This window comes from Coccomyxa subellipsoidea (assembly GCF_000258705.1).
Source record: "Coccomyxa subellipsoidea C-169, whole genome shotgun sequence".
NCBI classification, from domain to species: domain Eukaryota; kingdom Viridiplantae; phylum Chlorophyta; class Trebouxiophyceae; family Coccomyxaceae; genus Coccomyxa; species Coccomyxa subellipsoidea.
The window spans coordinates 1,107,423-1,132,104 of NW_005178024.1; the positions used below are offsets into that span (position 1 = coordinate 1,107,423).

Here is a 24,682-nt window from a genome sequence, read left to right on the forward strand (position 1 = left end):
GTTCTCAAAGCACAGGAGTGTGAGTTCACTACTGGACCAGCACAGAAGCCTGAAGAGCAGGTGAGGCCCCTTTCCCTGTAGCATGCGTGCCTCAAGGCCGGAGGACTACACCTAATTCCTTGACCTCCGCACAGGCAGCCAATGTGGATGAGGACGATCCGCTGGATCTGTACATGATGGGCATCGACCAGCAGGTCAAAGATGACAAGCCCTCGGGACGGAAGCCCAAGCCAGGCATTGAGCTGGACGAGGATGACAACGTGGCAGACTTCCTGCAGGTGACCATGACATTTAATTCCCGGAAGGGTACTGGTGCTTTGCTTATTTGGCGGCACCCATGATCTGGGATTTGTTGAAGAACAGGCACGAAAACAGACAGCCGCAACGGCGGCAGCAGCTGATGCTATGGCGGCTGCTTCTGGGTACGGTTCTGACGAGGAGGTATACGCAACAGCCAGAGCCGTGGATGATGCAGAATATGGCGACTCGGACAGCGGCGCTCCCCTTGACAAAAAAAAGATTGAGCCGCTGCCTCCCTTGGATCATGCCACTGTCGAGTATGAAGACTTCGCCAAAGTTTTCTACGATGAGCATCCAGCCATGACAGCAATGACGCATGCGGAGGTGCGGCATCAAGTCCAGCCATGTTTGCATCAATGCGGAGATGCCTTGCGTTTCAAAGGAGATTTGTGCAAGGGCTGCTTGAAAGACTGGGGTGCCAGGTGACTGCTCTACGGGCCAGGGTGGGCATCCGCGTGTCTGGTTTTGACGCTCCAAAGCCAGTGCAGACATTTGAGCAGTGCGGCTTTGATGGAATGCTGATGGGTGTGATCAAAAAGGCAGGGTGAGTAAATCTTGATGTTGAGGAATGTCTGCGCTGCCGTGTGATGCACGGCCTCGTGTACTGGGTTAGAGTGACCGCCTACTTTGCAACTGTGACGTGCCCAAATCAAGCTTGCCGTGTCTGTGATAGGTATCAAAAGCCGACTCCCATTCAGGCGCAAGCCCTTCCAGCTGCCTTGGCTGGCAGGGACATCCTGGTGCGAACCTACATGATCATGCCTGGCAAATCATGTCTTGATCCTCTTCGGCTAATTGACACATGTCCTAAGGGCATGCACATGAATGAAGCGGTGCTGGTCTCAGGGTATCGCAAAGACTGGGTCAGGCAAGACGGCAGCCTTTGTCCTACCCATGCTTGTGCACATCATGGACCAGCCTGAGCTGGAGAAAGGAGAAGGGCCCATTGGCATAATTGTGGCGCCAACTCGCGAGCTGTCTGAGCAGATCCATAAGGAGACCCGGCGTTTCAGCAAGCCCTACAACCTGCGCGTCTGTGCTGCCTTCGGTGGGCTTTCCAAGTACGACCAATTCAAGGACTTGAAGGCGGGCGCAGAGGTAAACTCGAATAGGAGTTGCTTTTTCGCCTCTTGGCTCTGAATTAAAGGATTATAGCGTCGCGGAAGAGATGCAATAGCTCTGTTGTGCAACTAAAAGAGAAAGCTCCTGTGCTGTCGTGCAATGCAGGTGGCAGTCTGTACACCTGGGCGCATGATTGACTTGATCAAGATGAAGGCATGCATGTGCACACGTGTGACCTACCTCGTGTTCGACGAGGCAGACCGCATGTTTGACATGGGCTTTGAGCCCCAGGTAGGGGCGTGCCCTTGCGGCTCTTCTGCCTGTTTGAGAGCCGCCTCATATTGGCCAAAAACCTCCATCTGATACACAGTTATCATTCATCCATTGAATTTGCCTACCAATGTCCCTGGCATGCAGGTGCGGTCAATCATTGGCCAGGTGCGGCCGGACCGGCAGACACTGCTGTTCTCGGCAACGCTGCCCAATAAGATAGATCGGCTGGTACAGGATGCGCTGACATCGCCAGTGCGCGTCACTGTCGGTGAGATTGGGGCCGCCAATGACGACATCTCGCAGGTGCACAAAGTCCCCACACTCTGCAGGTGTTTTGGTTTTACACTTGCCTTGCTTTGTCTACCCTTCACGTTATTGTCTGCTTGGTATTTTGGAGCTCTCCACAAACCCCTTTTTGGCATGGGCGCAGGTTGCAGAGGTGCTGGATGACTCTGCTAAATGGACATGGCTCCAGGCCAATGTGCAAAGCTTCATTGATCAGGGTGATGTCCTGGTATTTGTGTCCACAAAAGTTCGGGCGGAGGAGATCTCTGGACAGCTTCAGGCAGCTGGGCTCAAGTGCGCTCTGTCGGGCTCTGTAGCATATATTTGTCAGATGAAACACCTCAGCCATTAGATTATTGGCACAGCTGGAAAGGCCTCTGCATCTGTGCTGATGAAGAAGGTCACATCAGCTGACAGGCTGCGGGTTGCTGTGATCAGGGCAGCGGCAATCCATGGGGACATGGACCAGCACACGCGCATGCAGGTGCTGCACGATTTCAAGGCTGGCAAGCACCATGCCTTGGTGGCCACGGATGTGGCAGCGCGCGGCCTGGACATCAAGTCCATCAAGACCGTGGTCAACATAGACGCAGCCAAGGACATTGACACGCACGTCCACCGCGTCGGGCGCACTGGCCGCGCTGGTGACAAAGACGGCGTCGCCTACACGCTCGTGACTCCGCGGGAGGCTCGATTTGCAGGTATGCAGAACCCACCCAATCCAGGCTTATGGCCTCCTTTCAGTCGCACGCACGAAGGGCTGCGCAACATGAGCCCAAATGATGATTGTGGGCCTACCGCGGCAGGTGAGCTGGTCAACAGCCTGGCAGCAGCTAATCAGCAGGTGCCCAAAGCGCTGATGGATCTAGCAGCCAAGGACGGGCACTTTCGCAAGGCAGGACACAGAACTGCCGGCTGTGGACGAGGCGGGCGAGGCCGCGGCAGATCTCAGGTATTCCATGATTTGGGCCCGTTGAAACTCTGTCCAGCCAAACGGTGCTGCACGCAATAATGATGTGGGCTGAATGCTCGTTATCTGTTTCGATGAATCCAGGTTGGTGGAGCTGGGCTGGGATTCGGTCCTGGCAGTGGGACCCCTGCCACTGGCGGCGTGCCGGGTTCTGGTGCACAAATGATGAAGGAGCCTGCATCACAACGGACTGCAGCTGCAATGGAAGCCGGCTTTGCTAAGGGAGGACTTGAGTCTACAGTGGAGGGGACCAATGCGGCCGGAAAGGTGCCTACTGGGGCAAACACTGTGCCAAGTGTGCCTTCTCCTGCTGCAGCAGGACAGTGCGGAGGCACCACTCAGCAGTTTCCACAGAGCACGCCTCAGCAACAGGTTAAAATGCACCATCTACAGACACATACAGCCTTAGTTGAGCTCATGCTTACCTATCCTCATAGAGTGCTGTGCATCTGTACCAAAGTTGCAAACCCTCGAACATCAATGTACTTTTCCTGCCTGCAGGGAGGCGTATGGGGAGGAGGCGGCTTCAAGTCCATGCACACACAGCAGTTCAAGAGCTCCTTTGTCACGTCCGGCATCACGGGAGGTGACATCGGACAGAAACCCACAATTGTCGCTGCTCGCGTCGCATCAACGCAGCCAGTCGTGCTCCCTCCGCCGCCGCCTGTGGTGCCCGCTGTACCAGCCCATAGTGCTGCAAGCAATGCATCTGTGCAAGCGGTGGGTTCTGCAGTGCCTCCACTCTCCTTTTTCAATTGGAGTGCTTATGCGACCCTGTCCCGAGTGGAACTGCGGTACTGACGGGAAGCTGCTATGACTGCAACAGGCCATCGCCGCCGCTCAGGCAATTGCGGCCCGGTTGTCAGGGGCTGCCCAGCCAGTGGCCGCTCCACAAGGCAGCTATGCCCAGCAAAGCACTGCTCTCCCGCCCACTCAATACCCTGGCAACCAGTGGGGCGGCGTCAGCAGTGGCCGATCAACGACCGCCTCTGCGCAGCCATTCTCTTACGACAAGCTGAACGAGGATGCGCTGGCTGGCCGTCGGGGCTACAGCGGTGGCCGCCCGGGGCAGCCGCCAGCAATGCAGAGTGGCGGCAATCAGCAGCGCTGGGGCGGGCATGCCTCACACAGCAGCACGCCGGCACAGAGGAGCTACGGGGCGCAGGACGGGGGATACAGCCGCGGTGGTGCCGCTCAGCCGGCAGGCCAGGCAGGGGGCAGCGCTTCTCACTGGGCAGCCGCCATTGCACAGATGGATGGGGACAGCCGCAGCAGCGCCCGCGATGATGACCGCCATCGCAGCAGTGGCAGCAGAGACCACGACAGGCGGCGCGAGCCCGACAGTGCGGATCGCCACAGGTCGCATGCAAGCAACCAGGGGGACAGACAGAAGCAGTCAGAGGGTCCACGGAGGAGGAAGTGGGACGTGCAATAGACATGCTAATGTTTGAAGTCCAGCTTGTCCGATTTCGTTTGAAGTGAAGAAAGATTGCAAGACATGAAACCAATGCGAGCGCCACAGAGGGAAGGGCTGCTTTTCTTGTGTCTTGCCCTGCTGCACTCTTTGGCATGGATCCTCTCACAGAAGTGGGTTCTGAAAGGGTATGGCCACATTCCCTTTTTCTGTGAAAAACGATGATTATTTCAAATTGTCAACGACGCTGCCATCATCTCCTGTAAAGATGTTTTGTGAAGTTAGGGCAGGATTTTCCTTGCTTAATTCGTCAATTTGTTCTCGGATCTTCGTCTTTGGAAGAATTGCTGGACAACCAATCCACACTCATCTGCCAGTACGCCTCGTCTGACCTGCAATCATGCCTGAGCATGTGACACACCTTTGAGGCAGGGCATATGCAACCAATGGCATGCCATCCTTTTTTAGCAAAGCTGCAGACTCATCGGAATCTTTTCGCATCAACAGTCGCACCTGCAGGTCTGGATGAGTTGCATGTGGAGACCCTGGCCACCGCTGTGAACCTTCCTCACCCCCGCTCTCTGCTAGTGAACCCTCACAATAAGGGAAGAGCCTTGTCCAGCTCCCGTCTGCCCCAAGTCGTGAGTTTCTGGCTCCATATACTACCGCACCCACACGAGATACCAGGACGGCTCCAGCGCACATGGCACAGGGTTCCAGTGTCACATACAGAGTGGCATCCCGCAAGTACCACCGCCCCTGCTGCTGTGCCGCAGCCTACGCAACCAGATGGGCTAATGCTAATCGACAGACAGACATTGACACAGGTCCAATGATCACATGCGCAGGAGGCAGTCACCTCTCGAATGACAAGCATCTCTGCATGAGCTGTAGGATCCTTATAGGCCTCCACTTTGTTATGCGCCCTTGCTAGTACCTTCCCGTCGAGAACAAGAACTGCGCCAATGGGTACCTCATCCTCTAGGGCGGCCTGCAATCCCATGGGAGCATAAAACCGCTGGGACTATGCAACCGTCATGCCTCTGTCTTGAACAGCATCAGAATCACACCTTGTACATTTGCAACTATGGTTGCCGTCAGTACCTGCCTGGCCTCCTTTAGGGCCATAGACATGAAAGCCTCGTCTTGCCTGGTTTGTGACCCTTGCTGAACATCTTTGTCCTCTGACTTGCCTTCGACATCTCCTGCTCCTGCATGAATTATATACTTTAAGTGCCTTCAATTGTCCACTTCTTGTCTCTGGGGACCACTTTTGCTCCGTCGGGTCAGGAAATACATGGATCGATCTGCCTGTACCAATGCTCCGGCAAGGTCTCGCAAGCAAGCAGCTGTGTCGGATCTTGTAGGATGTTTCTCTGTGTACGTTCTTGAGCACATTCACAAGCGCCCGTCGGCTGTAATTGATCTGTTCGACCTTGACGTGTCGAATTTGGAAAGCCCAAAGGTGCAAACACGAAGCCAGCGCCATGCATGATTATTTCAACATCTTGGGAATGTAGGCAATAGTTCTGCAGCAACATGCAAGCAGCGGACACAACATAACAGAAGGAACGCGGCACGTGCATGAGCCAGCTGGAGACGTCAGCATGAGCACGTGCGATTCTAAGAAGCAGAGGACCAGTCTGGGCGGAAGGAAATCAGCCAGAAAGTTTGCTCTAACTTCTGATTGAATAATAACTCTCCACGCATCGAACGCTTCGCGCTCTGTCCCAGTTCATATTGACTTGGTCAGAAGGAATCTGTGCAGCTGAGAGGCAAGACACCGAGCTACCAGGCACCAAACAAGATCTGGAGTGAATTTCGGGTGGATTGGTGTGCCAAACAATCGATTCTCACCACTGGTTTTCACGTGGAGAAGACATTTTGCCGTGTTGACAGCAAATTCGGAGATCCTTGGACAGTGAGCAAGTGGAAATGGAGAACACATTGCCTCTCCGCAAACCCATCTTTGTTGCACTCAAAGGCCTTATGTCACCTTATGTCATGCGTCAAGGCCATGCTCACCCCTTCACTGCCGCACACCCTAACAACCTGAGCACTAGGAGAAGGCACGGGATAATCGCTATCAAAGCAGAGAAGCGAGAAGATCCTGATCCAGGTAGGTCTCAGACACTTTTGTAGGGAGAGCTCTTCTTTTCGCATGCCTGCTGGATGTTTGGTGTGATGAGATGACTGTGCTTTCAGGGCTGGGGCTCAAAGCCATTTGGTATGGGGCGGAAGGATTTGGGAACTTGATTGGCCTCACTAAAGCCAAAAAAGAAGAGAAGACTCAGAGTGATCGAAAGGTGTTGTGTGCGCCTGGTCTTGGTCTTGTCTAAGCCATCAGCAAGACAGAATTGGAAGGCAAGATAATGTAGAAGCATCTGCCGTGCCTTGGTGATGACAGCTGACCCTTGCAGGAGATATGCAACAGAGCAGACGCAGTGGCCGCAATAAGAAAAGATTATGACTGCAACTACTTTGTCAGTGGCAGAGGTGGGTACTTACCGTCTCGCCAGCTTAATTTTGTAAAGTACAAGCTGGTTGCCAACAATTTTGACGGGGGCAATACTGTGTCCTGACAGGAGAGATGTCAGCATATGAAAGCGACTGCCTTTTCGCAGACCCATTTGCGGGCTTCAATGGGGTGGAGCGTTTCAAGAAGAATGTCAGCAATCTTGGCTCGCTGATGTGAGGACGCTCTTTGCTGTGCTTGCTTTGTCAAAAGAGCTTTTGTGAACCTAGGTCCGCTGCCACTTCAGACGAAAAGCATGATGCAAGCACCATGTTGCACAGGGAGGACATCAAGTTGGATATGCTGGATTGGAAAGAGACTGAGGAGGCACTGGAAACTAAGTGGAGATTCAGTGCTGTCCTCTCGCTGCCATGGAGGCCGCGCCTGGCAGCATCAGGGGGGACAACCCATGTCTTCAGCCAAGTAAGGGGCTGCCAGTACCCTTCATGCAACAGTGCTCTTGGCTTTGTTGCCTTCCATTAATCAGCACTGCCAAACTCCTGCTTCATTGCGCGTGCCAAATTCTTCATGATTTCATGAAACTCATCAGGAATATTAATATCTTTCATGCTGCAGGAGACTGGCAGAGTGATCAAGCACATAGAATCCTGGGATGTAGAGCCGGCTGCAGTTGTGCGTAGCTTGCTAAAGCCCAGCACGCGTGCGCCAGCCAACAACTGGGTGAGGTTCTTCAAGGCAGTAGATGCAGGCGATGCTGCTGCAGCCTGGGCCGCTGCTACTCCAGCACTCCTGAAATTTTATGCTTTGCCTGTGGTGGGAGTCTCACTCGTCACAAAAGCTGCAACCGGGGAGGGTCTTCCGGTGCGAACATCACAATGCATTTCAACGGTGGCTGACAAAACTGTGAGACTGGCATTTATCTTGTGTGTGGGAAGCATCAGAACATGCAAAGCTGTGACATGGAGGAAATGTACTGCATGCCTCTTGACATGCTGCATATGCAGTTGGTCCTATTGTGGCAAGGCAGTCCTTGATGAACTGCCTGGTGCTATGCAGGGAGTCTTTCTGGGCACTATAGAAGGATTTGCCTACCTTGTTGCGCTGGCCGGCGGTACCACAGAGATTGTGAAATTGTTTCAGGGATCTGGATCACAATCAAATTGAGACACATTGGAATTTTTGTATCCAGGAAGCTACGAGTTTGAGGACACCTGAGTGCTTTGAAAGGGTTCAAAATCCATAAACTTGCTTGTACAACATTTGTGCGGCGTTGCGCACAGCAGCGCATATTGGCATAAGTAGTTGATCATAAAACTTGACATATGTATGTTCAACAAATGCAAAGCGAGAAGCGAGGTGAAGTGTTAACTTGATTGACCAAGCAAGCACTGAGATGCTTTTGCAAAATCAAGCGAAACATTTTAAGGATGACAGCTGCAGCCGAGACACACGCAATCCTCTTCATTGTCATTATCTCTTGCAATTCTGGCGGACACGGATGACCTCTGTTCACAGTACTCTGGGTGACCCGATCATGACTCATTCAGAGCAAAAAAAGTGCTCTGGCAAAAGAGGCTGCCAAAGCTGAGGGTGAGGATGTGGAAACTCGCTGCCGCTTGGTGGCTGGCATGCTCACTCTGCCTGAATCCTCATTGTCTGGCGTTGGAGGTCCCTCGACTGATGCTGCATCCTCATCGATTACTAGCTTCTCCAAGTACAACCCATTGCCAGCAGTGATGATGCAGTGACTGTGTGAGGAGTCAGTGCGATCTGTGGCCTCGTCTGCTACTGGCAACCGCCCTTCGCTGGCGGCATTGCCTGTTGAGTGGCCTGCACCTGGTTCCTGGTCATCCTTCTGTGTACTTTCTTCGATGGCTGCTTTCGTTGGACTGCTGAGGTCGACAGAGACTATGTCCAGACACACCCTGCAAAACAAGCTTCAGTGAGTCCAACTGAGTCAGTTTGGTCAGGAGCAGCACACAAGATATTGCATATTGACCTGTTCATTTGGCATTACCAGGTCAACTATTGACAATTGCCAGTTTTATCATCATTCTGATTAGGTAGTTGAGCTTGACCTCTCATCGGAAGAGCCAGCTTCTGCAGCAAAGACGATGGCCAAGCCACGCTGGCGCCCCCAAAACAGGCGGTCTTGGAACTCCTCACGATCAGAGAGCATCTGCAGATCTGTCTCCGGCTTGTCCATTGCGAGTGCTGTGAGCTGGGACCTGTCGCGCAATCTGCTGATGGACTGACCTAAGAATTCGGCTTGTGTGTGGCACGTAGTGGCCTGCACACCGGCACAAGATCTTGTCATACACTCTTCACTTGAAGTACGCAAGTTTCCTATACATAATGAACACATGTTTCAGAGCTAAGTGATCATCGGCAATATTTAAATACATACCCGAAGCAGATTCGCCTTCCTGCTGCTCACTGCTACTGCCACACTGGGCGGCTTCATGGGCAGCTCAGCAGTTGGGTTGCTGTGCAGAATAAAATTGGCACACGTTCAACAGCATCTTCTTGGACCACCACATGATACGTGTTTAAACATCGTACATTGACACAGGCCAAGGTCATTCAACAAGTATCACCTGTTGACGCCTACAACACATGACCATCACAGACAGATGTGGACTTGCCTGTGATGAGGCGTGTCTGATGCGCAGATTCCAAACCTTTCCACGATAACCACCTTTTTCATCGCCTTGTTGTTCTTCTGAAGGTACAGTAGCTGCCCAAGACCAAGATGGAGACGGTTAGCTAAGAGGTCCAGAGGTTCTCCATCTTGGGGAGCCTAACAGCATAATACTGCCATCAGATCCATCTGTATACATGGGATGGTGTGTATGAGGTGCAAGACAGTGAAGGAAAATCACTGCATAGAGATCATGTAGCAAGAATATAACGTGCTGCCGGACTTCAATTTCATACCATGAGACGTGTACACGACGTATGCGCGAAATGGATGGTAAACAACTTCATGGACCTGTACAACGCACCTCGATGAGCCTGATGAAGTGCCCTTCTGTTGCGTACAGAAGGCAGGTCATTGTGCACTTGCCGGAAATGGCTGCGATGTCCCAAAAGCCGCTGAGGCTGACGTGCGCACCTACCGATGAAACGAAATTATGTTGTGGGATCTTGATCTTGTCATCAAGCTGTATAAGAAGGTAACAAGAACGAGAGCTCAAGAGAGGTGGACTCCAACGGTCCCAACGGTCATGTGCGAAGGCAGAGATCGGGGGGCGTTCCAACCACAGCCCACTGTGCCTAAACTGGAGTCGGACATGTTCTTTGATTACGCGGACATGCATGTCGGCAAATAACAATAATAATAATAATCATCATCATCTTTATGAGTGGCGAACCCAGAGCCCAGAGGGACATAGGGCATGCACAGGTCCGTCTACAGCTGAAAACCGGGGCCGATATGCACACTGTGGCATGTGTACAGGCTTGCAGCAAAGGAGTGAACCTGGGATGGAGGCCAGCCACGATAATCTGCATGCACGATATGAAAATTGGACAAGCGCGCAGACAACGACAATCATGTGTCATAAACATCATGATCAAATAGCGGTAGCTACCGCTATAGCGGCCGCCTGTCACAGTGTACGGTACACTGACAGGTGCCATTTACCGGCCGCCCAGGCACAGTGTGCACGCCGCGTGTAGCGCTATTTGCTACTGCCGCCGCCGCCGCGGCCAGAATTTTGAGTCACACTTTGTGACCGCATGCGTACTGCAAGACTGTTCCCCCGATAACATTTCGAATAATAGGGCATATGTCGGTCTGTTTTAGTGGTGTGCATTGTATCGTGTGAGAATGACTACATGCATATCCTTGACTTGTCTGCCCAACTCTGGGTTTTCCTGCATGATACCCTCAACGTCACCCACCGGGTGTAGCGTTGCTGGCAGGCCAGAGGCATCGGATCTTTGAAGGGTACTAATCCGATGCAGAGAGTTCATGTTTGAGATACGATGTGTGAGTATCCATGATCATGATAGGCTGCAGACTACTGTAGGCCCCGCAGATGTGGCTGCAGACGCCCTGCGTGTATGCCCTATGGCCTCTGGCTTTGGGTTTGCCGACCATGGAATAATAATAATAATAATGTCGGACGGCCGAGGTATAGCCAGGGGGAGTAACTCTAGGAGAACTTCTCCTAGAGTTACTCCACCTGGTATAGCCGAAACCCCCGGTTTCGGCTAAACTTCGGCCAAAGCCAATCTATAAATTTGACTACAAGGAATCATTCCTATGATAGGAATCTGCCAGTCAATTGAGTGTAGCAGCTACATTGAACCAGCTTCATCACTTCTTCATCACTGCTCAAGCTTGATCATGACTCAGAGTCAAATCTAGTGATGATAAATTTTGCAAGGAAATTTCCCGGTTGCTGAGCAGCTGCATGCAGCATCAATTAAGACAAGCACAATGTCATTCTTGCATGAAGTCAAATGCCACTTTCAAGCACAAAGCACTGGTGTCAAGCAGACTTCCTTGAAGGGTGCCACGCCTTGCTTTTGCACTGTCCATGCTTAAAGTCTTCAAGAAAGATGCTCCCAAAGCGGTGAGGCGCCAATCAACCTTCAAGTTGAAGCAATTCAGGCACACGTTATCCACCTCTTCACTCTTGAATCATCTGCTCCGAGTCAACCTGCATGCACACACATACTGCCATCAACACAACTCGCTGTGCAGTCACCACAGATGGAGGTAGATGCGCAGCAAAAACAGGTGCAAGCGGATGTATCATGCACAAGGTTGTTGCGAATGGAGGCATACCGCGTCAGGGTCTTCGACCTGGGGCGCCTGGCTCTGTCCGGGGGCCATCTTGTTCTTCTTCTGCATGCCGCTCACGATGTCGTCGATGCGCAGCAGCAGTGTGGCACTCTCCACAGCCGTCTTGATGGTCTGCACCTTCACCTCAAATGGCTCCCACACTCCCAACTCCTTCATGTCCACAATGACGCCTGCAGGCGGCATCTTCCCGTCACAAAGACTCCATATAGGCGCATGCCGACAGCGCTTTCAGATTGAAACATTCTTCCACGCATGCTGCCATTTGCCCTGCTCTTCCCCTTGGGGTTTTGCACACAAGAGGCGATTGCGCGCTCTGGCCCAAAATGGTTGGCGGGTGCACTGAGACTTACCTTTGTTGCCATCGATGCCAAAGGTGGAATTGGCCTTTTCAACATGCTTGGCGCGCAGCTTGGTCAGCGTGCGGATCACATTGGCGCCGCAGTTCTGGGCGAGCGTGCGTGGGATGACCTCCAGCGCTGCCCCCACGGCCTTGTACGGTCCCTGTCAGGCGCACACGCGCAGTATCACAGCCAGCCAACCTGTAAAGATGCTGGGAGGCATGTCACAGGCATGTCTTGCACCACTCTGTGGCAGATAAGCGGACCTGCTCGGCGCCTTGGAGGGAGGCGGCGCGGTCGGCCAGGCCGCGAGAGATGGCCATCTCCACAGCGCCCCCGCCCGGCACCAGGCGCGGGTCCATCAGAACGTTGCGCGCCACTCCCATCGCATCGTGCAGGTTGCGCTCCACCTGCCGCAGCCGCACACCACCCTCAGGCCCATGCTCTCCCTCTCCCTCTCACCCTGACCCCCTCTCCTCTCCCTGGTCGTTGAAAAAACTACATGGTGGAAAGAGGTCTACCTCGTTGAGGACGTCCTTGGAGGCCCCCCTGAGCAGGATTGTGCAAGCCTTGGGGTCCTTGCAGTCCACCAGGAAGCTGTAGAACTCGTCCCCAATCTTAAGCACTTCAAACAGGCCCGCCCGCGTTCCGATGTCCGTGTCCCGAATCTCCTCCACTCTGTAGCCAAAAAAAATGCACTGGTTTCAAGCCAAGAAGCACAGGTGGCCAGCTTTGCAGTATTGGTTATTGGCACCTCACCATTGCAAGTGATCCAGCCTGCAATGAGTCGCCGCCGCTTGGCTCAACAGCATGCAAACCTGTGCACGATGGTGGCGCCGGTGGCGCGAGCGATGCGGTTGTTGTCGGTTTTGCGCAGGCGACGAATGGCAGAAATGCCCGCCTTGGTGAGGAAGTGCATGGCCAGATCGCTCAGACCCTTCTCTGTGACCACCAGGTCTGGCTTGTGCTTGACAATTTCCTGGCATTGCCGCTCTATGTACTCCTCCTCCAGCTTGAGCAGCGCGGCCCTGGAGCCAAGGCGCCAGCACTTCAGGGGAGAGTTGGACCAGACAGCCAAATCAATGATCCCCAGGGATGAGGGGCCAGGCACGGCATGACCTTATCTCGCTTGAAAAAATTCGCTCTTGAAAAAAAAGACAAGAGGCCTACCAGTCCTCCTCCCTGGAGAGCTCCACGTTTGTTTGATTTTCACCCTTCTTGTATTCGAGGGGGCAGTCCAGCAGCAGCACGCGCGGGTTGTGAATCTTTCTGCGCATGCGCCCGGGCGCCACCACATCCTTCTGGAACATCACGCCGCTGAGCACGCGGCAGTCCTCTATGGAACCGCCGGGCAGCTTCTCTATCTTGGCATACTTCTTGATGTCGATTTCCCGCTTGCTGCCCGGCTCGTTCACAGCCACCGTGCTCACCGCATCAAGCGCAAGCTCCTGCAGGACAGATCCAATGATATCGTTGGTACCTCATCCAAACCGTACGTACGGCATCATAACTGCCTGCCTGTCTACCAGTCACATGGTGCGCGCTAAGGCTGCACTGCTCCCTTTCCCAGGGAAATCTAAAATTGCTTTCGTACAGAAAAACATGCAATGATCTGATCAACCAGTGGTCACAGGCAAAGGCAGGACAGACCACAACAACCAATCCTCAACGAGTGAATGGCACAAGGTCTTACCGGCATGAGAGTACCAAAGCGTGAGGTGAATTTGGTCCCTATGCATGAAGCAATAATCTTGAGCATCTGCTCCCGGTCATTGGTGTCAATGGGAAACGCCAGCTCATCCACAATTGACAGGGCGTCCTCCAGCGCCTTGACGTAGCCGCGGATGATGACTGTGGGGTGCAGGTTGCGCTCCAGAAAGGGCTCCGCTACATGCAGCATCTCTCCAGCTGTAGACCAGGCAGTTCAATAGAGTGTCAATAGAGTCCATCATTGTATTACCACCATCATCCACACAAGCCCTGAACATTTGCAAATGCTGCAGGGAAGGCTCACCCAGGATAATCACAGATGTTGTGCCATCCCCCACTTCTTCGTCCTGTGTCCTGCTCAGCTCAATGATGGACTGCATGCATCAACATCACAGAATGGTCAGAGGGCAAGCAGCGCAATCGGTGCCTCCATTGCCCCCAGGATGTGGGAGACACAAGCTATCACCTTTGCTGCAGGGTGGGCGACATCAATCTCCCTAAGAATAGCATTGCCGTCATTCGTCAAGATTATCCCTGCATGTCACATATCCAGTCAGACCTATAAGCCTGCGCAAGTCCTGTGCAAGGTGATCTGGCGTGAACTTTCGCACCTCCACTGGCGTCCAGCAACATCTTTAGCATAGCACGTGGACCCAGCGTGGTACGCACAATATCAGCAACGGCCTGCATGGCAACATTTGCAACAAAGTTCTAATCGGAGAAGTGATGATCAACATTCAACCTTTTGCTTTAAAGACAAGCTGGTCGTCATGAAGAGTTGAAAGGAACACACGAACCTTTGCTGCAGCGATATTTCCATGTTGTGCTTTCTTCCCTGTATCCCTCTTGGTATTTGCGTTCAGAACGGCAGCAACTGGGACTTGCATTGTTTCCTCCGATCCGAGAAAAGAGTGTTTGACTTCTGCTCACTGTGAACGATGAAAAGTTACACTTGCAGAGGATTCAGTCGAGCCATTTCGGCGTGTGACACGTCCTGGCTGCCCTGCGATAGGCTCTCCGGATAGTGTGATCAAGACTATATTCGACGACACCAACGGGGTCCTGAGTAGATCTTGCACTCTTGCTTGGCCGTGATGCTTGTAAAGTCAAACTGTGTAAAAGTACTCGAGCTTATCGAGTCACGTTTAGGACAATCAATGAAAACTGATGCTGCCGTTGCCGTTGCCACTGCTGAATCGGGAACGCCAGCGAACGCTGCCGAACGGGTAACCTGCTCTTATCGGGTGTCCATCTCCAAGCCATCTCCCCTCAAAACAGGTAATGTGCTCTTGAGAATAGACAGCTAAATAAGAACTACAACAAATCAAAGACCTCCGACAAGTATGGAATGCATCTGTCGACGTGCTGCTCTTCCGAGATGCTCTCAGGGGATGAGAAGTAGCTTGCACAGCAACGTATCGCGCCTGGTGCTTGGCACATCTTACTCAAACAGATCAGCGTGCAGCCGACAAAGATCGGTTCGCCCTCGAAGCGATGCAAGTAGGAGAGGGGTCAGTCTCTTTCCAAAAATGCATTGTCTGAGAGCTGTAAATAGATAAATTGGGGCCTTCTGCATTTAAGATTCGTGCAGAGAAGATGGCATGTTGAGAATGAGCCAAATTGGCAGGTACTAAAGGAACAGATAATCTCGACCCTGATTGGAGGAGCAGCGCTTGCAGCAATCGCTCTGACACAGTTCACACCGCCAGCCTGGGCTGAGCTCGAGGTGAATGTTATTTGCTTTCCTCCCCACAGTTGTCACAGTATTTGTGCCACTCCTGGAGCTTATAGGATGCGACGTCCCTAAACTAATGCCTTTTGATTGAATGCGCAGACGATACCACCCGCTACTGTCTCGAGCCTTGCCAGAGCAATACCTCAGCAGAAGATTGACAAGGGGAGGATCTGGCTGATTTGCATCTTGGGAGCGGCTGGGTTGTTTGTTGGCACAGTCTTGGTGGAGAACAATGACAAATTCTTCCCGGCAATCTCTAAAGCAAACAAAGCATTGGCGTTAGCACGGAAAAGTCAGGAGGTACACCCTTCAAGCATCTTTCCAATACGGAAGTCATGCCACTGTGACAAGGTTGACCTGCAATAACGTTATTGCATCGGCCTTTATGCGATGGCATTGCTGATCATACCCATCCATTCCGCAGGCAAGGGCCAAATTGAAGGAGGCGATAGATATTGGAGGCGATGCAGATGAGAGGCTACAGAATGCTGTATCAGAAGGTCTCAGTGAAGCCCGGCAGCGTGTTCTCAGCGAGCCTGCAGAAAGCAGTGCACAAGAAGCTGCATCGGCAGACACTGGTGCAGAAGGCTTGGAGCAGCAGCGTGAGTCAAATGTGCCAGTGACACTGCATGGAAAGGATTCAGCAGAGAGTGAAGCAGCAGATGCAGAGTCAGAAGATCGAGGATTGCAAGAAAGAGGGCAAGAAAGAGAACTTGTAGCCGATTCCAGGAACAGTAATAAAGCATGATCCTCTGCCCCGTTGTGATCTACATCGGTACTGTGTGACTACCGGCCGAATGATCAGTCCGAAGAGACTGCTCTCCATTGAGACCCTTCTGGTTGTGATTGGGATGGCCATGCCTCTTTGCAAATAGAACAGCTACAAGTACGCGCACATAGTATTTGGCACATCACCTAAGCACGAATTTTACATCGTGTATTGACTCACTAGAAAGATTGATCAACACATCTAGAAGTCTGCAATGAATAGTTCACATGCGAAGAGACAATCTCGTACTGCACTGCCGAGGACACAGAATCTCAACAGATGATGCTGCAATTACACGAGGGTACTTCCGAAAGATTGCCGCAAGAACATTCACTTGCACTACCTCCCTCACTGGAGTCTGAGCTCACTTTGCCTTCTTCAGATCATATGTGATGTTGTCCTGCAAACCGCAAAGAAATTTGATCAATTGAAAGACCAACCAGACGACACAACCAGAATGACAGCAGCAGGGGTGCAAAGAGATATGATGCTTTGGCGGCAATGTCACTTACCAGGTTGAGCAGCAAGCTGTCTGCATTGAGCAGCACACGGTTGCTAGAGCCAGCGATGGTGCTTGCAATCTCACGAGCGGCCTACATGCGCACCAGGCTGACAGTTTAGTACTTAGCTGGAAGCCACAGAACCCTATTCCCACAAAAAGACAGGGAGTTTCAAGCCTATACCTCAATCTTTCGGAGGGTGAGAAATGCAGGGTTCTGCTGGATGGCGTCACCAATGAGCTTCGCACTTTGCGCCTGTGGACCACAGAACGTTGAGTCAACATCCTCCTCGTTTACCATTAGAAAAGGAAGCAAATCAGCAAATGTTTGACTCCAGGCGGTAAACTCACTTCTCCCTGCGCCCGGACAATGGCGGTCTGCTTTTCCTGCTCAGCCTTCTCCACCTATCATTGTGAACCAACAAAATTAAGTGCTGCACAGAAGTAAGGATGAAAAAAGGCAACTAGATATATGTCAGTCATGAAATGCAACGAAAGACAGTTGGCAACTTACAATGAATTTGGCACGCTCTGAGTCCTGCTGTGCCACTTGCTTGGCCTCAACTGCGCCTGTGTACTCCCTGCTGAAGGTCAGGTTGGTGATGGACACATCGTCTAGAACTATGTTGAAGTACTGGGCACGCTGGGTCAAAAGGGTCCTGATATCTCTACTGACAACCTGCATGGCGTCAACAATTGTCAAGCAGGTGTCAACAACGGATGAAGGGCAGCACGCGCAGACAACCTGGAAGTTTTGGTAGGCAGGAAGACTGCAATCGTACCTCACGCATCGTCAGGAGCTGGCTGGCATTGTACTGAGCAATGACACTCTTCAGAGTTTCCTGGAACAACACAGTGCAGATACTTCAGCATACCTTGGCACTTCAGGCAGCATATTTTGCTTACAGATATGACAGCCACGTGTTCATCATGCTTCTCAGAAGACTGACCTGGATGATGGATGGCAGCACACGTTCTGCGTAATCTGTGCCCAGTGTGCGGTAGATCTCTGGCAGCTTCGCAGGCATTGGCCGCGTCAGCACTCGAAGGCCAATGTTGACCTGTGTAAATCAGCTCCAAGTTACTGCTGGTCCTGCAGTGTGATGACAGCCAAAGCAAGGAGGCAGTGCTTGTTGAATACTTAGGTTGTAGGACTCACCATCTGCAAATCCCGAGATCCTGAAGTGCTCTGGATTACGTTTGGACGAGCGCGAACATCGTAGATGTACGGCCACTCGAACCAAGGAATCATAAGGTGGGTGCCTTCTTCATAGACCTGCAACTAGCCACCGTCAGCCTCCAGGACGCCTAGAAAATTGAGTTTAAGTATATATATATAGATTCAGAGAAGTTTTCAAGGTTATTCATACACAATATTGCTGATGCATCTCAACATGCTAGTGGCAGCTTCCAACAGCTGTGGAGCCATCGGCCCACCTTGTCCTTGATGCCAGAGATCCTATTGAAGACGATCGCGCGATGACCTCCCTCCACATTGAACAAACTCTGTGAAGCCCCGTATATCGCAGCGCCACCAAACAGCACAGCCTGGACCAGCCTGCCAGCACCGTTCCCAGCAGGCAACTTGACGTTGCGCAAGTTCTGCATGGCCGGAAGGATTCTCCGTTCAACAGCGCCAAATAACAATCAAATCCTGCCTCTTACTGCCCGTTCGTCTGATCAAAAATGTCGAGAAAAAGCCATGATTGGGAGACAGGAAGGAACGCCGTGAATGGCAGTCACATGATGACGTGCGCACTCAAATGTCTCCGTTTCTTGCTCGACAATTGTTCTCTCCTCAGAAACGTTCATTTCTGCGTCAAGAATCTGATGGGGAATATGCTGCATTGATGTTCTGCATCCACGTCTGAAAGTTCATGCCAAATTTTCCGCAGATCAAAATTGATCAACTTAGATCTGTTGACAGCTTTCGCCTTTTTACAGCACCATGGGTGCAGGAGATGCTGCATTCAAACTCACAACAGGTCTGAAACAGTTTATCATCACTGGTTCTCTCGGTGTTTAAGCTATGGGCTCTTCCCATAGTATTCTAAAGGTTGTCTTCTGCACTGCTGCAGGATTTCTGGGGCTCGCAACTGTCATGACGGGGGTGTATTTGACGGCTTCTATGGTCGGAGCTTACACAAGTGCATCTGCACCTGTGAAAAAGGTGACAAGTCTTACAAGGAATTGCCCAGCCCTGCCCACATATCAGGCCTCAGCAATCTTCTGAACACCACTGTGCTTTGCAGGAGGAGCTTCACGGATCTGAGATAGTACAGCAAGTTAAGGAAAGCACCTCTTGAAGGCCAAATGCCTCGTCCTTATGCGCCTATTAGACAAGTTGCAAGACATGTGGTGACAGCTGTGTAGTAGTAGCAGATCCCACGTTGCAAAGTGTATCCAAAATATAGCAGTTGGCTCTAGTCATCAGAGCAGAACAGGATGCCAGCGCTCGGTAGCTGCTGAATCAGTGCAAAAGCGTTGGGGGAAGATCTTCGCGAGAGAGAATTGTTGCCCTACAGGTCCCTGTACCGGTATAAAAGCAAATTGACACGAAACTTTGACCAATGTATGACAACTACTTTTGATGCTCAACAATAATCTTGGATCTGCTCAACTTGCAATTTGGATTGCAAGCTTGAGCCAGTGTTCTTTAGGATATTGAGTTCCATTAATGATTATTACTCTTGCTAAAAGTGTCTTGAAGAGCAGGCGATGCAAGTTGCATCAGTTGTACTAGATGAAAGAAGTCAAGTAATTTGGATATTTACAGAACTTACAGCAGCCAACCCAATAAAAGGGCCACATACGAACAGGCAAATTCTGCGCAAATGCATTGGCTCACAGGTCAAAGACACAAGTGTTCTCTGCATTCACTAATGGTCTATATAGAGACGTGATGTCATTTCAATGCATGGCGAGGCTGGGAGCAAGACACCATGTAGTGGCCTCTTGCCGAGTGAGTAACAGGACATACATATTCCACCGGATCATGGCTTGTAATACACTACTGTGTGGCACCATAGCATTCCCTGCCAGTCTGATCACAAAGCCCACGTAAGTGTGGTCACACCAGCACCTCCCCCAGAGCGCAACTCCCCACATGCAAGTGATGGGAGAGACTGGCGGACGGCAGGGCCTTGACCGAGGTGCTGAGCAGCTGGCGCTGCAATGCATCCGTGGCAGACAGGCCGCCATCCCCAAGCAGCAACGATGCCAGCTTCTGTGCCATGCTCCCAAGCACCACCTGAACAGACAAAATGCAAACCGTTGGTCTCCCGTGTGATAGCACACACACCATCTCTGTACAAACGTCCTAAGCGGCAGAGGTGGTGAGTGAATGATGCGCAGACCTGTTGGAAAAGTTTGCTGTCAGAAGGAGTATCCTTGGATAGCTTGGAGCTGGCAGCTTCCAACAGCGCAGCAAGCTCCCCTGCAAGCTGCAAGCGTGAGGGTCCTCTCCCCTCCTCTGCTTGATCAAGAAGGTCCTGCCATTGAGCCCAGGAAATGAAATAAGTATTTACAGCAATTGAAATGGCTTGCACAGAGGCACTGATAGATTGCGACCAGAAAGGGAGCATGTTTAAAAGTGCCTGCCTGCAATTTGAAGTAGGTGGAGTAAAGGTGGGCTCCAGCCTTCCATGCCGCAGGCCCAACAGCAGCCTGCACGGGGCCTGCAGTGGCCTCTAGCTGCGTCAAGTAGGACTGCAGCCGCCCATTCTGATTGCTGCACCACCATCCTGGAGCCAGCTGTGTGACAAGCACAGAATGTGCCGTGGTCCAGTCCTCTGCTCCAACCGCCTGCTGGAACTCCTCTGCAAGCCACCATATGACAGTTATGTCAGCATCGATGCCCTCACGCTGGAACAAATCCAAACCCTCCCAGGGGACATTGGTGTACAGCTGTTGCGAAACGCTCAAAAGGGCAGAGCAGAATGTAAATAAATTCCCTGCAATTGAGGTGGATGTTTTACCTTCAGTGTCCCGCCGGTACCTGGCCCAGAGCATGAGTGCATGAGCAATCGAGGCAGGTGGCAGGCCCAGCCTGTCGCGCAGAAAGGCCTGCTTGTCCGGTGAGGTTGCCAGCGCAGGTGCGTGTCGAAGCAGCAGCTGCTGCACCTGAGGCATCCATGCTTTCTCAGTCCTCCACTCCTTTTTTTCCTCCATGATTACTTCAGGCGGGGTGCATCTGACACACGCATCATACACCATGTAGACCCATGTATCATGACACGCTCAGCACAAAGATGCGAAGAGGGGCGTACCAGCTGGTCTCGCAGGCCTTGCCAGTCAGGCGCGGGGCCATCAGGCAGGTGCTGCGCCACGTACAGCACCCACTCCTCCATGCCCCCAATCGCTTCCAGCTGACTGATCAGGCCCGCGTACACCGCGTACACCTGGTGCAGTCACCACTCTCAGAACCTCTCCACACATTTTACAAAAAGTCCATGTCACAATTCCACGTGCATGTTCCTGTTTTCAGAGCTGCAGCGAAGACACTCAGGAAGAAGCAGTGATGGACGTGCCTGGGGCGCCAGGTCTGAAGTGGGCAAAGCATCGATGGCCTGCAGCGTTTGCAGGAGCAGCCAGGGCAGCATGTGGTTGAGGCGGTCGGGCGTGATTGCCGCGGGCGACAGCAGTTGCGCCAGGAAGGCGCCGTCAGCCACGGTAGCACCGCCACAGAAGAGCTCCAGGAGCAGGAAGTTGATGTCCACCGCATCACTGCACCGCAGTATAGGCACACATTTGGCTGGTTCCTGGCAAAATAATAATAATAATAATCTTTACGAGTGGCAGACGGACCTGTGTATGCCGATAGGGCATACACAGGTCCGTCTGCAGCCGGAACCCGGGGCCAATATGCACAGGCTTGCAGCCTTGTCAACTGGCAAATGCACCCTTGGAGCCTACAGGTCTCCACCCCCTTCTTACACGAATGCTGAGGGGCATGTTGCCATTCATTTTTGCTCTTCATATGGGGCTCACCAAGGCTGGGGCAGTTTAATGCTTCTTCAAATGATAGTAAACACAGCCTACCTTGCAGGCTGCGGCTTCCCTGGCGCTCTTTCGAGGTAGAGCGGGAGTGGTGGGGGCGCTACACCAGCCTGGAACGAGGCAGTGAAGGCCTGGAGCGCATGGCCCACTGGTACCCCAGGACTCTGCCCATACCTGTGACCACACGTTTGACTTAACGTCACATGCTGATACAAGTCTCTACTTACCGCAGCGGTGAATCATAGCATTGCCAGGCATGGGCGCAATGGCGGAGCCGCACCAGAGGTGCAAGCCGAGGGCGCGGCGCCACTCCAGGTTCATGTGCGGGGCCACAGCATCAATCTGGCCGGCCAGCAGCTGGTACACATGCAGCCGCTCCCTGTCAATGTGCGCCACAAAGTCCGCCTCCTGCCATGTCTGCAACTGCCTCCTGACTGCCTCCCTCGCCTCCCCTTTCGCAGCAGCCTGCGCAAGCAAGAAAACTTCACACTGACCACCTCTCTTCTCCTCAACGTTTCCACTGATCGTCATGTTGGCTCAGGCCAGCAAATAGCCAATATTGTGTGTCGCAAGAGCACTTGAGGAATTACCTGGCAGATCAGAGATGCCAGCCGCACGTCGCCAGTGGCAGAGGCCAGCGCCACCGCCGCAGAGAGCTGCTGTCCGCTCAGCAGCTGGCACAGTCTCTCAGGCAAGCTTGCACGCTGCTGCAGTGCACCCTCCACTTCTCCCCTTGCACGATCCTGCCACATGAAGCTATCAATGTCAGCCCCATGCTTCACCATACCATTAAAGCTCGTATAATATGCTGCAAAGTCTTGTCTGGGAGAAAGGGGGGAAAAACTCACCCTCAGCCAGCAGCTGAGCAGACGACGTCGCTTCTTCCCTCCAGGTCCCTCATCCTTGTCCCCTTCCTCCTCCTGCAAGCACAGAAAAGAAATTAGATTCGGAATACCTTGGAGCACATTATAGAAAATTCTGATTCATCCAGGCATATAAAATCAAACACTGCTCAAGCGGTGGTGCCGCCCTTGGATAATTGCTACAATGCAAGCCATGCACGATTACACAAATCATCATACCATTGGTTCAGGCTGCGCATTGGCATCCTTGCTTTTTTCAGCAACCTGAATGCGGGAGAATAGGACATGTAGGAGCTCCCATGTCCAGACCTCATGCTTTGTCACCAGGCCCTCCATTGAGCCATCAGTGTCCACGCGGTTCTGTGAGCACAACCACAGAGATCACTGAGCCGGGGCCACACACGAAAATTGCAGAGTCTGTTGCGCACACGTTAAACGATCTCCAAATGTCAGATATGGTGAGTCCATTGAGGAGACTTTGTGACGGTCACAACAGGCCTGAGGTGGCCTTGATCCTGTTCCACTATGCATGCGCTACGGTTCAAACTCCGCACACCTTTTGCAGGAAGTCCTTGGTGGTGACGAGGTACTCGCAGCAGAGGGCATGCAGCTCCGTCTCGCGGTCGCACTTCAGGGCATGCTGGCGCGTGTGTGGAACGAAGCCTTCGCGCCCCGCTGGCTGCACTGTTGAGACAGGGGAGCTGTGGCGTGCATGGATGTCCAGCAGCTGCCGCCAGCGCTCGCGTGTGCGCGTCCTCAACGATGCAACGGACGCCTCTGATGCGGCCTTGGTCAGCACCTCCTCGTTGACTGGCAGGCTGCGCATCACCACTGCCGCTCCTTCTGTTGCACCGCTCATCTTGCCTGCGCACCACTTTCCCATGTCACCAAGAAGGGCAACACTCTAGTGAATGCTAGACATGTTACCTTTTTAACACGAGCGCGCACGCATGAGAGTTGGATTGCAATGTTGTAGCAGCCATACAGATGCATGCATGGTGCAGCGGCGCCATTCACCTGGGTGCACAAGGCGCCCATTGGGGCCCCAGCCCACGCGGAAGGAGCGCCCCAGGAGGATGCCTGCATCCACCATGCACCGCTGCGCCCCTTCAAACGGCTGCCCAGAGTCGTGCACCGCCGTTATTGCGCCCTCAGACATTGCCAAGTCAGCTCCAGGGCGCTTGTCCGTCGCTCCGCCTGCAAATGCAATATTGGGCGACATCCCTCAACAAACCAGGCCACATACACCCAAAGCAACACACTTGTGGAGCGTCAAGTCTGTGAACACTTGTACCTTAATAGGCCAGCCCCTTTACAATAGCCACCTGTTGTTGTAAAATTCTGCTGTAAAGGGTGCCCAATGGACGATTTGCATACCTGTGGCGGTTGGAGGCTGCAATGCAGGCGCAGGACGTCGCCAAGATCTCGCCGCAGGGACGGCAGCGCTCGGCAGAGTTGCCGACTGCGGTGCAGGCAGGTCCTTGGGAGCCTCCAAGGCAGGCGCAGGTGCCCTGGCTGCCGCATGAGGAGCTGCACCAACAGGGCTGACGCCCGGCGCGCCCGATGGTGCCCGCTTCCTCCTTATCAGATTCTTACCCTGGTCTGGAGCTGCGCGCACAAGTTGGCCACTTCACTTTATGACCAAAGACCCTTGCAGATTGTTTTTAACATTTCAGGGACACCCACCGCCATTTGGGAGCATCACAGGGATTGTACACAGTGCCTGAATTTCACAAGGCAGGGGGAGGAACCATTGGGGGGCTGTCTGCGCACTTGTGTGTGGGAAGAAGTCGGAGCGCAGGGCCACGAGGTCGGCAGGGTCCAGGCCCAGCTGCGCGCTGAGCGCCAGCGGCAGCACGGGCGATGCAGCGGCGCCGCGCACATCAGCGTCCATCATGTCCAGCGCCCGATCTGCGCCACGCAACGCCGTGCCGTGCTGGCTGTAACCGTCCATCTCCTCATCCTCCTCATCGCCTACTCAGAACCACCAGCTGGACCGTGATGCTGCCAATTCTTTTTAGATGAATCTTCCATTGCGCATGCAGTTGCTATCAGCAAATAGGCGCAGGTGAGTGACGCACTGAGCAGCATGCCCTCCCCTTCAGGCTCGCCGACCTCGTTGTCAATGCTGGCCGGCCTCTGGTCATCGGGCGGCGCAGCTCCTTCTGCAGGCG

At 52.9% G+C, this 24,682-nt stretch overlaps 5 protein-coding genes across 5 annotated transcripts; 2 read left to right on the top strand and 3 right to left on the bottom strand.

Moving 5' to 3' along the window:
* Positions 1–125: 125 nt before the first annotated feature.
* COCSUDRAFT_1346 (DEAD-domain-containing protein) lies at positions 126–2,857 on the top strand (the record flags this gene model as incomplete). Its single annotated transcript, XM_005643942.1, has 10 exons — positions 126–278; positions 364–624; positions 723–844; positions 974–1,040; positions 1,147–1,398; positions 1,528–1,653; positions 1,780–1,938; positions 2,066–2,214; positions 2,359–2,621; positions 2,727–2,857. Coding segments are annotated over 10 exons (1,683 nt in total), but the record flags the coding sequence as incomplete, so codon positions are not given.
* A 1,749-nt stretch (positions 2,858–4,606) lies between these two features.
* On the bottom strand, positions 4,607–5,307 carry COCSUDRAFT_19815 (cytidine deaminase-like protein; the record flags this gene model as incomplete). The annotated part of the gene is made up of 3 exons (XM_005643943.1): positions 4,607–4,696; positions 4,818–5,081; positions 5,164–5,307. 3 exons carry the CDS (start codon positions 5,305–5,307, stop codon positions 4,607–4,609), a joined length of 498 nt encoding a protein of 165 aa, XP_005644000.1.
* Positions 5,308–5,981: 674 nt separating this feature from the next.
* COCSUDRAFT_31253 (hypothetical protein) lies at positions 5,982–7,944 on the top strand (the record flags this gene model as incomplete). The annotated part of the gene is made up of 6 exons (XM_005643944.1): positions 5,982–6,423; positions 6,510–6,610; positions 6,725–6,800; positions 6,890–6,995; positions 7,101–7,256; positions 7,407–7,944. The coding sequence occupies exons 1-6, from the start codon at positions 6,240–6,242 to the stop codon at positions 7,942–7,944; spliced, it is 1,161 nt and encodes a 386-aa protein (XP_005644001.1). The 5' UTR covers positions 5,982–6,239.
* Positions 7,945–11,420: 3,476 nt separating this feature from the next.
* On the bottom strand, positions 11,421–14,531 carry COCSUDRAFT_44765 (T-complex protein 1 gamma subunit; the record flags this gene model as incomplete). The annotated part of the gene is made up of 12 exons (XM_005643945.1): positions 11,421–11,450; positions 11,579–11,766; positions 11,947–12,097; positions 12,201–12,344; positions 12,456–12,612; positions 12,753–12,962; positions 13,105–13,382; positions 13,628–13,842; positions 13,949–14,018; positions 14,111–14,178; positions 14,256–14,328; positions 14,442–14,531. The coding sequence occupies 12 exons, from the start codon at positions 14,529–14,531 to the stop codon at positions 11,421–11,423; spliced, it is 1,674 nt and encodes a 557-aa protein (XP_005644002.1).
* Positions 14,532–16,291: 1,760 nt separating this feature from the next.
* COCSUDRAFT_54696 (hypothetical protein) lies at positions 16,292–18,316 on the bottom strand. Its single transcript, XM_005643946.1, has 9 exons — positions 18,085–18,316; positions 17,807–17,923; positions 17,598–17,708; positions 17,430–17,489; positions 17,162–17,326; positions 16,999–17,052; positions 16,832–16,903; positions 16,661–16,741; positions 16,292–16,548 (listed from the first exon to the last, which is right to left on the bottom strand). Exons 1-9 carry the CDS (start codon positions 18,253–18,255, stop codon positions 16,513–16,515), a joined length of 867 nt encoding a protein of 288 aa, XP_005644003.1. The 5' UTR covers positions 18,256–18,316; the 3' UTR covers positions 16,292–16,512.
* Positions 18,317–24,682: the final 6,366 nt, after the last annotated feature.